This window comes from Drosophila montana, unplaced genomic scaffold (genome assembly GCF_035044405.1).
Source record: "Drosophila montana isolate Dmon_TW-CO22-7 unplaced genomic scaffold, ASM3504440v1 contig_920_1, whole genome shotgun sequence".
NCBI lineage: Eukaryota > Metazoa > Arthropoda > Insecta > Diptera > Drosophilidae > Drosophila > Drosophila montana.
The window spans coordinates 1,223,087-1,236,931 of record NW_026999206.1 but is presented as its reverse complement, the minus strand read 5'-3'; the positions used below and the strand labels follow the sequence as shown (position 1 = coordinate 1,236,931).

The following is a 13,845-nucleotide window of genomic DNA, read 5'->3' as shown; positions in this document are numbered from 1 at the left end:
ACAATTACTGTTATACATGTAACAACTGTTATACAAATGCCAAGATCTAGTATACTGGATACGTTACGATTCCTGCTGAAATCCATATGAAAGCGCATGCTATTGTGTCACTGTTATACAAGTGCCAACTGTTATACAAAACAAAAAATATAGTATTTAGAGTTCGAATAAGTAGCCTGCCAGTTATTTGTTTCAATATGAAAGCCATTTTGTACCGCATTTTGCATTTCGTTTGGCATATCATTTATTGCGTCAAGAACTTTTATTCAAATTCAAATTAGGGCGTGAAAAATAAAATAAAAATACACAAATTTTTTTATATATTAATCAAGTTCGATAAACGCTCTGGAAATTTGTAATGAAAGAAATTACATCGAACCCCCCTCAAGATCAAAATTCAACTCATTTTGAGCCAAGAGAAAGACTGTACCAAAATATATATGCATAAAATCAGACTTGAGGCAATTCCATAGAACTGGACAGCTGTTGATCATGTTAATTAAACTGATCAATACGATCTAACGTTCCTAATGTATGATATATATATTGAAATACGATCGTCTAATTCGCAACGTGAAGGGAAACTCAGTGCATACAGCATGAGCCGTATAGTATATATTTGCAGGAATATATTTTCGAATCGTTTCTTCATCATTAAACAATCTTCTAACTTGCCTTCTCGAGACTTGTAATCTAGCTAAATCTGGACTAACTCTGGATCCGTGCGTCCAGTAAAAACTATTTTGCGGGCTTTTAAGTCCACGATTACTAACCATATCACACGGAGATCGCAAAGATCGTTATCTAAGAGAATTACTGTGAGGTAAAGTCCAGTGAAGCTGAATTTATTTTACCTTACTCTCAATATTACGAGTTTTAACGGCGTGTTCTTTCAAAGGAGTCGTTCTAGCATATTTCCGGAAAAGCACAAGCCATCGTTTCCGTCTTCATAGAAGTCGAAAGAGTCATACTTAGGCAATTTATTACCCTGTTCAAACTTTGATTTATCTTATTCCATTCTAGCAAATGGATATCCATAGGAAACATTGTGCCATGCTCAAGGTAATTGTTTGTACATAGTTGATAACAATATGTATTGCATACTAAATGATGTTTAGTCCATGTTTTTACCATGATATAGCCCATGGTTTAATACACATAAGATCTATCCCGAACATGCCGATTACATATATAAATATATATATATAGTTGTTTTATAGAGCAATGCTAAATTGTTGTACAATATATCGTATGCTTGTATGCCTTGAAGTAAATGTATTTTGTATATGTAGATCGGTCTCAGGGTTGCAGCAGGAAACTAAGATCAGACTGAGGAGCATACTCGACGGCCGTGCCATCTCTGTGGAATGAACATGGATCAATAAATGTGTGTCAGGCAGATGCAGATGGGATCAGAACTTACGGCTTGAAGAGCTTCGCATTGCGTTCGCCCAGGAGCGTTGCCTGATCGCCTTGGACGCGCACGCTGGTGCCCTCGCGCAGCCCGAGCACGGGCCGCTCATGGTAGCTGACAAACTCGGAGATGCGTTCGTCGCGCGTCTCGCCCTTGTGCTGGCTATTCGCCTCCGTTTCCAGGTAGTGCGGATTGATGTTGAATGGCACCAGTGCCAGGGCCTCAAAGCTGGGCGGCTGCAGCACGGGCATATCGTTGGTGGTGTGTATGGAGCGCGTGGCCACGTTGGTGCCGGCACTGCTGCCCACATAGGTGAGGCCCTGCTGCAGCACCAGTTCGCGTATCAGCTCCACCAGCTGCAGATCGTACAGCTGCTTCAGCAGCACAAACGTATTGCCGCCGCCCACGAATATGGCCTGTGCCTCGCGCAGCGCCCGCCCCAGATCCGGTTTCGTGTGCAGACCCTCGACAGCATAGCCCCAGGGCTGCAGTGCATCGCGCACCGTTGCCGTGTACTTGTCATGATCCCGTTGGGCATACGGCACAAACAGCACCGTTTTGACGTTCTTGCTGTGCATAAAGGAACCGCGTGCAATTGTATACATATATATAATATACATACATCTACATAAATGCAAGACTTACGCCTGAAACAGATCTTCCAGCTGGGCGCGTGCATGCTCCAAAAAGCCATGTCCATGCAGGCGCGACGATGAGAGCAACAGCAAATTACGCGTTCCGCTCTTCATTTTTATTTTTGTAATTTTCTTTAATTGTTGCCCAGGTGTTTTTCTTTTTGCTTTCAAGTTGTGCCAATGCCAACTGCTGCAACTCTGCTCTGTTACTGAGCTGATTATCTTTGGTTTCACAAGTACATTTATGGCCGCCGATAAAGCAAAACAATAAAACTCTCTGCAATTGCCCTGCTCATATACTCCCAGCTCAACAGTTGAAAAGAAACAAAGAACAGTTCAGAGTATCGATATATCGATTGTTGAGCTCGTGAGCGTTATCGGTAACTTTTAATGGCTTGTATTTAATTATGTACTCAATTATTTCAAGTGCCGCTGTCGGAAATGAAATGCTCGTTTAAAACTAAGCGTAGTGGACTCAAACTTCGACTTATTTCAACGGTATTTATATTAAACAATATATCGATTGTTGTCGATCGCGTGCACGATACTTTCAATTTCAATTTGAATACTTTCCGACTGAATATAAGTAGCCGTTATATTTGAATATTTTCCCAATAGAAATCTATTGAGTAACATATTAAGATATCTTTTAAATATTTGTCACTCTGCCCTGATTCTTTCATAATGCAAACTTGTTGAATAATTAAAAAGCAAATTTCGGGCAGCTATTTTATGGTTTTATTCAATACGTTTTTTAAGAACTTTACAAGCCACAGTGGAAACGATTATCTATTCATTTGTTTAACATGCTTGCAATTTATTCTGTTCAATTATTTTGCTTAAAATGAATTATGTATGTAAACGTATGTATGTATGTATATCTATGTAATTGACAGCCGTGTCTCAATTCTATGTTCCAAGTAATAATTGACACCCACGCACACGCACACACATACATTCAAGCATTCTTACATTGTTTGAATAATTGAAAAATGTTAAGTTTGCAATGCATACATACGTTTCGTATATGGTGTGCTTAATAATGCATATGTATCTGTGTTGTATGTATAAGTATATAGGCAGACATATGGATGCATATGCATATATATATGGATGCATATGCATATATATATATATATATACATATATATATGGATGCCTATGTATATATTAATAAAGCATTTTTTTTCGATTTAGATTAGAATTGAATTCTAGTTAGACCCAATGCACACTTTTCAGTTGGGGCTTATCAAAGATTACATTCTTATAACTATAAAAAATTTTTAGTTTTTTTTTCTTTCATTTTTTTTTTTTTTTGCTTCATTTTACAGTGAGTTTATATTAAGGTATATGCGTATAAGTTAATTATTAGAAAAAAAAAAAAAAAACATAAATCAACAAATAATTACACAACATTAATTAGCTATTTCACGTATATTTGTTAACAATTTACATAATTTGCTTGGCGATTTCTGATGCGTTTTTAATTAGTTTTTTTTTTATTTGTTTTTGTTTTTGTTTTTTGGTGGCATGTTGCACGTGGCACGCTGCAGTTAAACGGCATTTAGCTTGATTCTTTTAAGTAGATTTTTGTGGTTTTTTCTAGAAGTTGAACATAGTACAGTTTGACAGCAACTAGCTGGGCTGCCAAGGCTGAGGCACAGTTTGGTTTTTGTTTTTATAGATTTTTGCCTATTGTGAATCGCATTTTGTTTTCTTTCATTTCATTTTCACGTTTCGATCACTTGAGCGCTGCAAATGCGAGAAATTACCTTGCAGTTTATGTGTAAAACGGCACGTAGTATATATATATATATATACATACATATATGCAATATATATATATATATAATATAGTAGATTGTATGTATGTATGCATGATTGATTTGATTTCGTACTTAACCTAACAATTTGTTTCTTTTGCAATTCTCTTGCTCCACATACATACATACACACACACACATGCACAGTGGAAGAAAGAGAGAGACACACACAGACAGACAGACACGCACGCACACACACACAAACACACATGCACATGCACACACACACACATACAGAAATGCATGTAGAAGACGGCGGCAATTTACATTTTGAATCCGTACACATTTGAGTACACAACACGTTGATAATCGATTTGGCTCCTACTGCGATGGCTGCTCATCGGGCAGATCCAATATCCTGGCCACAAACTCCGAAATGTCCGTATTGCGCTGTAAATGCTCCACAATGAATCCGTGCCGCAGCAGCTGCTCGTAGTTGGGTCGCGCCGTGTACTCCTTCTTCAAGCATGTCGCTATAAAGTCCTCGAACTCGGCGGAGAATGAGCCCGCCGGCAGCCTTGGCGGATCGTCCTCAACCACCTGTGGTGCAGTGAAGCGCATAAGTCTATTTCTATGCCAAACGTATCTCGCTCTGTGCTCACCTGACGCAGCTGCTCGAAGGGCGTCCGCCATTTATTGTAGGGATACTGGCCGGTGGCCATTTCAATCATGCTAATGCCCAGCGACCAGACATCGGAGCGTATATCATATTGGGCTGGATTACCTTGCGGATCGATGCGTTCCGGCGCCATATAGGGCTTGCAGCCGGCATCTATAGTCTTGGCCACGGAATCAACTAGATAGCCTGCAGGAGGAGAACAATACAATGGATTAATTCCACTTGAAATGCATGTAAATGGAACGCAGTTTGAAGGAAATGCTGCAGAATGGAATTCTGCTAAGAATGTTACAATTCTTATTTCATTTTCATATATTCCTACGAATCAACAATTAAAAGGGTTTTAAGGGAACGAAACGGAATGGAACGTCGCAAATCAAAACAGTTAAAACAAATTTTGAAGTGATATAGATTGGAATACATCAGGTTATTAATTTCTTGTCATATAATCGAAATCGAAGGGAACGAAATGGAATGGAATGGAATCATCTCGGGTTTCCTTCCGAAAAGTGCGCCATATTCAGAGCAAATGCTAAAATTGAGTTTATGTACAGTTAACAGCGCTCACCTGAGATGCCAAAATCGCATATTTTTACCTGACCGCTGCGATTGATCAGTATATTTGATGGCTTTACATCACGATGTATGACCTTTAGCTGGGCGTGCAGGTAATGCAACGCGCTGACCACGCTCATCGCAATCTGCCAAACGGTTAACAATTAGATAGAATAAATGTAATAAATTTTGCATCCATTGTTCACCTTGCCGAGCACCGTCTCCTCCATGGTTAGCTGATTTTTAAACACTTTCGGATAGAATTTGTCCAGACTGGTGTTCATCACCTCCATGCATATCCAGACGTCGCCCTCGCGGTACATGGCGCCATAGAAGTGGACCGTATATGGGCAATCGCTGGATCGCATCGATATGTCCAGATCCATAATCAGGCGCTGCTGTTCCCGGAAGTTAACAGTCATTGGGATGCGCTTGACGGCGAGCACTGTGCCCGTCTGGCGATGCCGCATCTTCTCAACAATGCCATAGGCGCCGCGGCCCAAATCGCAGATCTTCTCCAGGCTATCGGCATCAATGTCAAATGTTTGATCTCCAATTTGTATGGTTGCCCGCGAGTCCAGATTGCGCGGCGGCACGCTGTTAACACAATTAACAGAATGTTAAAAACAGTTCCTAATGGTTGCATGACACTTGCTGGCTGTTCGTTTTGCTTTTGCCATTGGTTGGAGCGAGACAACAGCATTAACATGGCAAAGGGTATGTTGTAAGTGTGGTTCTGTTATTTTTCTTTCTGTTAAGATTAACGAGGTGGAGTATGCAAATGTATGACATTCCCGTTATATTCATATATATTTCGGACAGTTTCCTTCGACAGACCTTTTCTTTTACAGTTTTATTTCTGTCAATCCCAACAAAATTAGACCAATAATTGAACCTAACGGTAACAATTAATAATGTGATAAATAAAATTGTTGCTGTTTAATGATTTAGCTAGGGATTAGCTAGCTATTGGTGCAATTGGTTTGTTAGGGTATACAATATTCGGCATGCCAAATACAGCTGTGGGCTTTGGCGTTCATCGAACCAGTTCAATCTATAAGCAGAGACATTCACAAACACACACGAAAACAAAACGCTTTTGCCCAAAATTTTATAACAGATTGTTCTGGCACTCTTCGCACACTTTAGCTAGGTTCTGTGCACTCACTCATTCATACACACACACACACGCGCACAGGCCGAGGCAGAAGCAAAACGAACAAGTGTCATAATGTCATAACCCCAATGCACTTACAATGCCGGTTCCGGCTCACGCGAAATGCCAATGGGTGTGAGGCGCGGACGTGGTCGTGACATTGCGGCGCTGCGCTCTGTAGTTTTAATACGTGTATGTATGTGTGTGTGTCTGTGTGTATGTATATGTATAAGTCGGCGGGTGTATGTGCGTCTGCGTCTTTGGCGGCCTGCACTTGCACTTCTTTAACTCTTCACGCGTTTTGCGCTGCACGTTTCGCCTGGTAACTGAAATTATTTGCTCCACTTTTAGTTGGGGCCGCTATTGGATACTTTTATTGCTGCTGCTGTTGTGTGGGTTTTTTTTTTTGAGTCGGCGTCGACAAAAACAACAACGACGGCGACGTCGATGAAGCGGCGACGGCGGCGGCGGCTGCTGCTCTTGCTATTTTTACCACATTTGGTCAAATCGTGTTGTGGATATGTATGCCTGCTGCGCATTCGATTGTGCGAATCGGAAAAAAAAATGCTGTCGAAATGCCGCGCTCTGTACGGTTCTGGCGGTTTTTGGGCTTTACTTTTCTTTGATATATTTTTTCTTTTTTCACCCAACACTCGCGCACAACTCGTCCTCGTTGAAAACAATACAGTGGGATAATCGCAGTGTTGCCAACTCAGCCGTTTCCTGCTCGTTTTTTAATCACACATAATATGCTGGTATTTTCTATGGTCACACTGGCTTACGTTTGTCCTTGAGCAGAGAAATTCGTGATCTGATTGTGGCAAAATATCAATTGATTGCCAATCAGCTTGATATTAAAAAACGTGCATTATTATGCTTTTTATTTTGCTGAATGTACAAAGCAAACACGAGCAAAGAGTAACACACAAAAACATAACAATTTTACCACAAAAACGTCCGATATATCGATATTTTCACAATTCATCGATGCCAGCTGGTTGGTGGCTCAGTGTATTTGCGCGATAGAGGCAGATGGTCACACTGTACACACTATCTTCTTGTTGGTGGTGGACTATTTCACATTGTTTTTTAGGATGTGCATTTGCGAACTAGCCAGCAAATACAGCAAAGTTAAAGTGTAATGCAAAAGTGCAAGTGTTCGCGCCAGCCAGCAACAATTATAAGTATACGCCGAAGTAACGCTCGAGTGCAAAGCGAACGCCTACAAAAATAACGAGTGCTGCATCAAAAAAAAAAAAGGAAAAGAATCGCGAGCTGTATTTGTTGTTGTTGTGCTGTGTGGCTGAGTGCGTGCGTGCGTTTGTTCGTTCGTGCGTTTGTGTCGCTTGTCGTTTCTGTTTTTATTTATTTTTTTTTTGTTTTTTGTTAAATTTGTATTGTGCGGCCTCTGCAAGTGGAAAGTTCACGCGCACGCATACAAGTGCATAAAAAATAGTAAAAGACACACACACGCACACTGTGTGTGTGTGTCAGTGTGTGTGTGTGAGAGTGTGTGTATGTGTGTGGCGGCAGCAGCGCCAACTGCAGCCATAAATACACAACGCCAGGAAAATCGAATTTGAAACAAAAACAACTGAACGAAACAGAAGCAATAAGGGAAGAAGAATACAACAAACACAATAACAGCTGCAACAATGTCCAGCACAATTGAATTTGAGACAATTGGCAGCCGCCTGCAATCGCTGGAGGTTGCGCTGCAGGCGCAAAACGAATCACATGAACAAATCGCCTTATCGAATGCGCGCGACGCCGTCGCGCGTGTCTGGCCCACAACAATAACGGCAGCAGCAACATCAACAACAACAGCAGCAGCAGCAGCAACACCAAATGCTGCAGCGGCCGTTAGAGCCGCCGCAGCAGCTGCTGCAGCAGCAGCGGCAACAGCAGATGCAAGTGTCGCTGCCGCCGCTGCTGCCGCCAACACCGCCACCTCACCCACTAGACCAGCCGCAGTTGGTGCGCTGCCGGCGCCAACGTCGCTGTCGTCAGGCATCTTTGCTGGCGGTGGATTTGCCCCGCCCACCAGGAGTCCGCGCACAACGCCGAGTTTGCCCATACGTAAGTAAAATACTGTTAAAAATCAAATACAAAGGCAGTTCACCATTTGTAGTTGTGTGTGCGTGTGTGTATGTGTGTGCGTTGATAACAAATTGGCGTTTCGATACATACGATAAATGCTCGTTTACTCATGTGCTCATGCACTCACACATACATATGTATTTGCATGTAATGCCCTTAACAAAAGGCCCACGTTATCGATCTCTGCGTTTCGATTGCATAGATAAGCGCACGCTGCGAGCAAAACAAACCAAAAACAACAAACTTGTTTTCGCCAATTGCAGCCGCAGCAGCATCAATACATGCAAACAAACACTAGCTAGCGTCGCTGTCGCTGCTTCCGCTGCTGTTGCTGCCGCTGCCTGCTGCTGCATGCTTTTTGTTCTTGCGCACGTATGTGTGTTTTTTTGTCTTATTCGCATTGTTTCCTATTGGATTTACGTTCGAGTATTTTGTAATCCTTTTGGGTGGGATGAGCAAATGTTATCGATAAATCTAAATTGCATATTGCAATTTATGCAACAAGGTAAAAATAGGATGGTAATTCGAATTTCTAAACAAAATATGGTACTTCCAGATATTGGAATTTTTATATGGAATGTTTTGAATATGAAATAGATTTAATATAAGTGTTATTTACATAGTACATATAAGTGACATTTAATCAATTTAGAAAAAAAAAGTATTTCCATTAGGCTCTACTAATAGTCTCGTATTTCTTAAGATCCAATTCCAATTGGATCGCGACTTCTAGGAAATCAAGCATTAAGTCAAAGCTCATTTGTTAGTGCTTCCAAAGCTTTTTTCCAAATAACTCCAAATGGAGTGTTACCGCTAGCCTTTTGTGCGTTGGAGCACTTGACTGGAGTCCAATTGGACCTTTGAATGCTCTGCACACGTGAGCTTCACTGCAAATTAACGGCAAATGCACTTGCAGCTCTTTTCTTCTCTCCACTCGATCTACAGACGCTCGCCTATTTTGTGCGTTGCTATCTGTGCATGTGTGTGTGTCTATATGTGCATTTACATTTCAGTCTGTCTGTGTGTCGCCGTTGTTGTTGTCGCCGCTTTCATTTGGCATGTTTGTTGTCATTTTTTTTTTTGGCATTTCCGGAGTAATGTCTTGATATGCGTACTTCGCCGCCGCCACCGCAGTCGCTTCGCTGTCGGTTCGCTGTCGCTGTTGCCGTCGCCTGTGTTCGAATTGTTGTTTGTTTTTTTATTCGCTTTTGGTTTCGCGTTTCTTCACCCGCACACAGACACAAACACACGCACTCCTCAAGACATCGACCACGGCGACGGCGAGGGAGACAGCGTGACTCGCGTGAGTTTTGCGGCGATAGCGACGAAATTTGTCTTCGTCTTGCGTTTTGCCAATTCGCGCATTGTTTACAAATAATTTTTATGATTCGCAGTTGTTGTTGCTGTTGCTATTAGTTGTAATATTTCATTTGAATCGGCTGAAAACTAATAACTTATTTACCGCTTACAATAACAATAAAAATAGTCATAATATTAACAATAACAACTCACATAATGCTGCTCACAGTTCGTGGTCAATGTAATGCACAGTGGGACAAGCTCGATTTGTTTTGGGCTTCATTTGCTCTATTCACAAAAGCGGTTGCAGCTCCTCTGATCAGAGTACATTTCTACATTCGCTTACAATATTAAATAAATTGATAAACTAGGAAATACCCTGTGCTTAGTACTGAGGCACTTTTTAAAACAATTCACATAAATGACAAGAAGTAACATTTAGCTTTAGTATGTCGAAAATTACACGCACTTTAGCTAAGTTGTGTATTTCTTTATATATATTTCTTTGGTTTATAAAAATCAATTTCTCTTGCAATTCTCAAATTGCTATTGGTATTACGCTAAAAAAGTGGCAAAAATCTATTTTCAATTATTAAAATCTTATATTTTAATTAAGATAAAAAAACTATGCTTTTTATTTAAATTTTATTTAAATATAAAAAAAGTATATACGTACTTAATTTGGTGTCTACTCGATTCGTTTGATCAAGAAGATATATACATTATGAAGGCACAGATGCCTCCATTTGCCTGTTACATGCATTTGAAGAAGAGCATTATACTCCTTTTATACACTTTTAATGGGTGCAGGCTATAAAAAACTACTTCCGCTAGTAACAAAACTTTTATGGACCTTAGTAGTGCCCCTTCCGATTTCCCACGATGAAAATCCAGGAAATTGATAGCATTGACCTTGACTAGAGAATGCACTCGAAGCAAATGTAGTTTGCGCCAGTGTGCATGGTATTCCTATGCGCACACAGACACACACACACACACACACACGTGAGCGCTTTGTTTGACTAACGGTTATTAGAGGCGAAAACAAATTGTTGAGTGGCAATATTTATTATTATTTATCCGCACATTGCTGAAACTTGAGCCTTATCAACCCACATTCATATGAATTTCGCCCTGTCTATCTCACTCTAACCGCCTCTCCCTATCTGGCTCTCTCTCTCTACCTCTTGCTGTTTAGGTGATTCTGGCTCGACTCGAACGCGCCACATGATGTTGCCACTGACAACACAAGCACATCCCTCGGAAACGGAAACGGACAAGAAGCTGAAGATGATCATGGGCCAAACGGGCAAACTGAACATTAATGGGCGACAGTATCCGACAGATATTCACGATCTGCAGCATCTGGGGGATCTGGGCAACGGGACCAGCGGCAATGTGGTCAAAATGCTGCACGTTTCCAGCAACACAGTCATTGCCGTCAAACAGATGCGTCGCACCGGCAACGCCGAGGAGAATAAACGCATTCTAATGGATCTGGATGTGGTGCTCAAATCGCACGACTGCAAATATATTGTCCAGTGTTTGGGTTGCTTTGTCCGCGATCCGGATGTATGGATCTGCATGGAGCTAATGTCCATGTGCTTTGATAAGCTCCTCAAATTGTCCAAGAAGCCGGTGCCGGAGCCCATACTCGGCAAGGTCACGGTGGCGGTAAGTTAACCCGCTTTTCACTCCATTCCAGCAGCCACAGACAGACAGAAAAGAAAAGAAATGGATAGATAAAGATATTGGATAGATAGAGATATTGGGTAGATAGATAGATAGGTAGATAGATATATAGATAGATAGACAGATAGATAGATATATAGATATATAGATAGATATATAGATAGATAAACAGATAGCGAGATAGATAGATAGATATATATATATAGATAGATAGATAGACAGACAGATAGACAGAAAAGAGATGGATAGATAGAGATATATTATAGATATATTAGATAGATAGATACAGATATTAGATAGAAAGATAGGCAGATAGATAGATAGGTTGATAAATAGGTAGCTAGATAGATAGACAGAAAAGAGATATATAAGATAGATATACAGAGATATTAGAAAGAAAGATAGAGGTATTAGATTAATAGATAGAGATATTATATGTGATATTTGATTTGACAGATATATAGATATAGTAGGTATATATGTTGAGATATTAGATAGATAGATTGAGATATTAGATAGATAGCTAGCGAAATTATATAGATAGATAGATAAAAATATACGATGGATAGGTAGATATATTAGATAGATAGATAGAGATATTAGATAGATAAGATATTATGTAGATAACAGTGTTGACAATCCGGAGCATTAAATAATTGATGCACAGTGCTGAGTAACGAGCTTAAAATTTCGAATTCCTTGTTTCATATAACTATGCAACACTATTTTTGAATGTTTCTCAATTCGGACTTGACTCACGTTGACTTTGTATTACAAAAAAGAAAGCCTTTTAGTTACCTTATGGGACCATGCATCTTCTGACAAAGTTATCAACATACAATCACTAACCAAACAACATACCAACAACACGTTGTTTGGTTAGTGAAACAATGTAGTAAATTGATAGTGTTGGTAAATTACATTGAAAAGTTCACTTTAGTTTTGTTACTATGCAATACTTATTTAATATGTGAAGTTACTTTTAACTGGACAGTGTTGATTAGGTGCTTAACTGTCAGATTACAAATGTTTGCAGAGCATACAAAATTAATGATAGCATTGAGGTGAAATATAACACTGTTTTGTCCATTAATATGTTGTTAGTGTAGAACAAAAGAAAGAATTGTCATAAATTTGAATCAATGAATCAATTCTAAATGTCAAAAGCTTAAAAACTGCATTGTCAGTGTTAGTAAATTGAGTGAGAAGAACGTTTTTCAACACTGGTTTACAACAGGAGTTCACTTGCAATTGTGCATCTATTTAAAACTGATTTAATGTCCATTTAGGCGACACATAAAGCTCATTTTACTTAGTTTACCAACACTCTTTCTTTCTTTCTCTCCACTCGCCCCCTTTCTCCCGCTGTGCAGACGGTCAATGCATTGTCCTATCTGAAGGACAAACACGGCGTCATCCATCGTGATGTGAAGCCGTCGAACATTTTGATCGATGAGCGCGGCAATATAAAGCTATGCGATTTTGGGATTAGCGGCCGCCTGGTGGACTCCAAGGCGAATACACGTTCCGCTGGCTGTGCAGCCTACATGGCGGTAAGTGCGAAGCCATAAAAAAGAAGGATAATCAAATAATGTCTATATGCTTTTATTACTGTTGGCAGCCGGAGCGCATTGATCCGAAGAAACCAAAGTACGATATACGCGCCGATGTCTGGTCGCTGGGCATAACGCTTGTGGAGCTGGCCACAGCACGTTCGCCTTACGAGGGCTGCAATACGGACTTTGAGGTGCTCACCAAGGTGCTGGACTCGGAGCCGCCATGCTTGCCCAGCGGCGATGGCTACAATTTCAGTCAGCAGTTTCGTGATTTTGTCATCAAGTGGTAAATCCCAAGCAATTATGTTGCCAAAGATGCTTGGCATTGGATTACATATGTGTCTCTGTTTTGATTTTGTTGCAGCCTCACCAAGAACCATCAGGATCGACCCAAATATCCGGAGCTATTGGCCCAGCCCTTCATCAAGAGCTACGAGCTGGCCAATATCGATGTGCCCAACTGGTTTCTGAATGTGATCGACTGTGCTGCGGGCAAGCGACTGCGCGCCAATGGCGACTCCACGTTGACGAGGTGAGCCGCCAGTTCTCTATTAAGCATTACCATCCAATACCCGACCCCACTACCAAGCTGTCCCGACCCACTTCAAAACGATAATATAATATATGGCGAACCCCTGTGCCCCACTGCCTGCCTGTCTGATGTTGGCTGTGCGTGTGTGCGTGTATGCGTGTGTGCGTGTGTGTATGTCTGTGTATATGTGTGTGTGTGTGTTTGCATTTGCGGGCGCCATGTACACAACAACGCTTCGTTTCTATATTTGTTTCCGTTTCCGTTTCCGCTTTTGTTTCATTCCGTTACGTTGCGTTTTCTTTTGATTTCTTTAGCTAACTCTGACAACAAACAAAATTTCTTAACAGGTAGGCAATAAAAGAAAAAAAAACCTTAAAAATCTTACAAAATTACAAAAAAAAACCAAAAAAAAAAAACAACAACAACAACTAAAACCGTACCTAATTGTAGGGTGTTTGCTGAAG

The 13,845-nt window shown here is 40.6% G+C and overlaps 4 protein-coding genes across 7 annotated transcripts in view; 2 read left to right on the top strand and 2 right to left on the bottom strand.

Moving 5' to 3' along the window:
* The window catches only part of HUWE1 (HECT, UBA and WWE domain containing E3 ubiquitin protein ligase 1), a 106,855-nt gene that overhangs the window by 52,766 nt on the left and 40,244 nt on the right, over positions 1 to 13,845 (top strand). The gene's annotated exons all lie outside the window — the stretch shown is intronic.
* LOC135440280 (probable alpha-aspartyl dipeptidase) lies at positions 1,197 to 2,359 on the bottom strand. Its single transcript, XM_064699364.1, has 3 exons — positions 2,060 to 2,359; positions 1,424 to 1,984; positions 1,197 to 1,360 (listed from the first exon to the last, which is right to left on the bottom strand). The coding sequence occupies exons 1-3, from the start codon at positions 2,161 to 2,163 to the stop codon at positions 1,300 to 1,302; spliced, it is 726 nt and encodes a 241-aa protein (XP_064555434.1). The 5' UTR covers positions 2,164 to 2,359; the 3' UTR covers positions 1,197 to 1,299.
* Positions 3,469 to 6,874, bottom strand: lic (dual specificity mitogen-activated protein kinase kinase lic). 2 transcript variants are annotated; one of them, XR_010438270.1, is made up of 6 exons: positions 6,302 to 6,874; positions 5,253 to 5,643; positions 5,060 to 5,192; positions 4,475 to 4,677; positions 4,140 to 4,412; positions 3,469 to 3,801 (listed from the first exon to the last, which is right to left on the bottom strand). XR_010438270.1 is itself a non-coding variant. In XM_064699288.1 (5 exons), exons 1-5 carry the CDS (start codon positions 6,361 to 6,363, stop codon positions 4,194 to 4,196), a joined length of 1,008 nt encoding a protein of 335 aa, XP_064555358.1. In that variant the 5' UTR covers positions 6,364 to 6,874; the 3' UTR covers positions 3,469 to 4,193. The 2 variants fall into 2 exon arrangements, 1 of the variants encoding a protein (XP_064555358.1); XM_064699288.1 differs by having other exon boundaries at positions 3,469 to 4,412.
* Positions 7,578 to 13,845, top strand: part of hep (hemipterous) — a 57,207-nt gene continuing 50,939 nt past the window's right edge. For all 3 annotated transcript variants that reach the window (XM_064699284.1, XM_064699283.1, XM_064699282.1), the window contains exons 1-5: positions 7,578 to 8,281; positions 10,800 to 11,275; positions 12,667 to 12,846; positions 12,915 to 13,135; positions 13,214 to 13,381. In XM_064699284.1, coding sequence (XP_064555354.1) covers positions 7,858 to 8,281; positions 10,800 to 11,275; positions 12,667 to 12,846; positions 12,915 to 13,135; positions 13,214 to 13,381 — 1,469 coding nt within the window. In that variant the 5' untranslated portion in view covers positions 7,578 to 7,857. The remainder of the gene's footprint in view (positions 8,282 to 10,799; positions 11,276 to 12,666; positions 12,847 to 12,914; positions 13,136 to 13,213; positions 13,382 to 13,845) is intronic.

Coding starts and splice junctions, on each gene's coding strand:
- LOC135440280 (XM_064699364.1), bottom strand. CDS start 2,163: ATGAAGAGCGGAACGCGTAATTTGCTGTTGCTCTCATCGTCGCGCCTG. Junction 1,985..2,059: donor CTGGAAGATCTGTTTCAGGC/GTAAGTCTTGCA, acceptor CTTTATGCACAG/CAAGAACGTCAAAACGGTGC. Junction 1,361..1,423: donor AATGCGAAGCTCTTCAAGCC/GTAAGTTCTGAT, acceptor TTCATTCCACAG/AGATGGCACGGCCGTCGAGT.
- lic (XM_064699288.1), bottom strand. CDS start 6,363: ATGTCACGACCACGTCCGCGCCTCACACCCATTGGCATTTCGCGTGAG. Junction 5,193..5,252: donor AGGAGACGGTGCTCGGCAAG/GTGAACAATGGA, acceptor ACCGTTTGGCAG/ATTGCGATGAGCGTGGTCAG. Junction 4,678..5,059: donor ATGCGATTTTGGCATCTCAG/GTGAGCGCTGTT, acceptor CTCCTCCTGCAG/GCTATCTAGTTGATTCCGTG.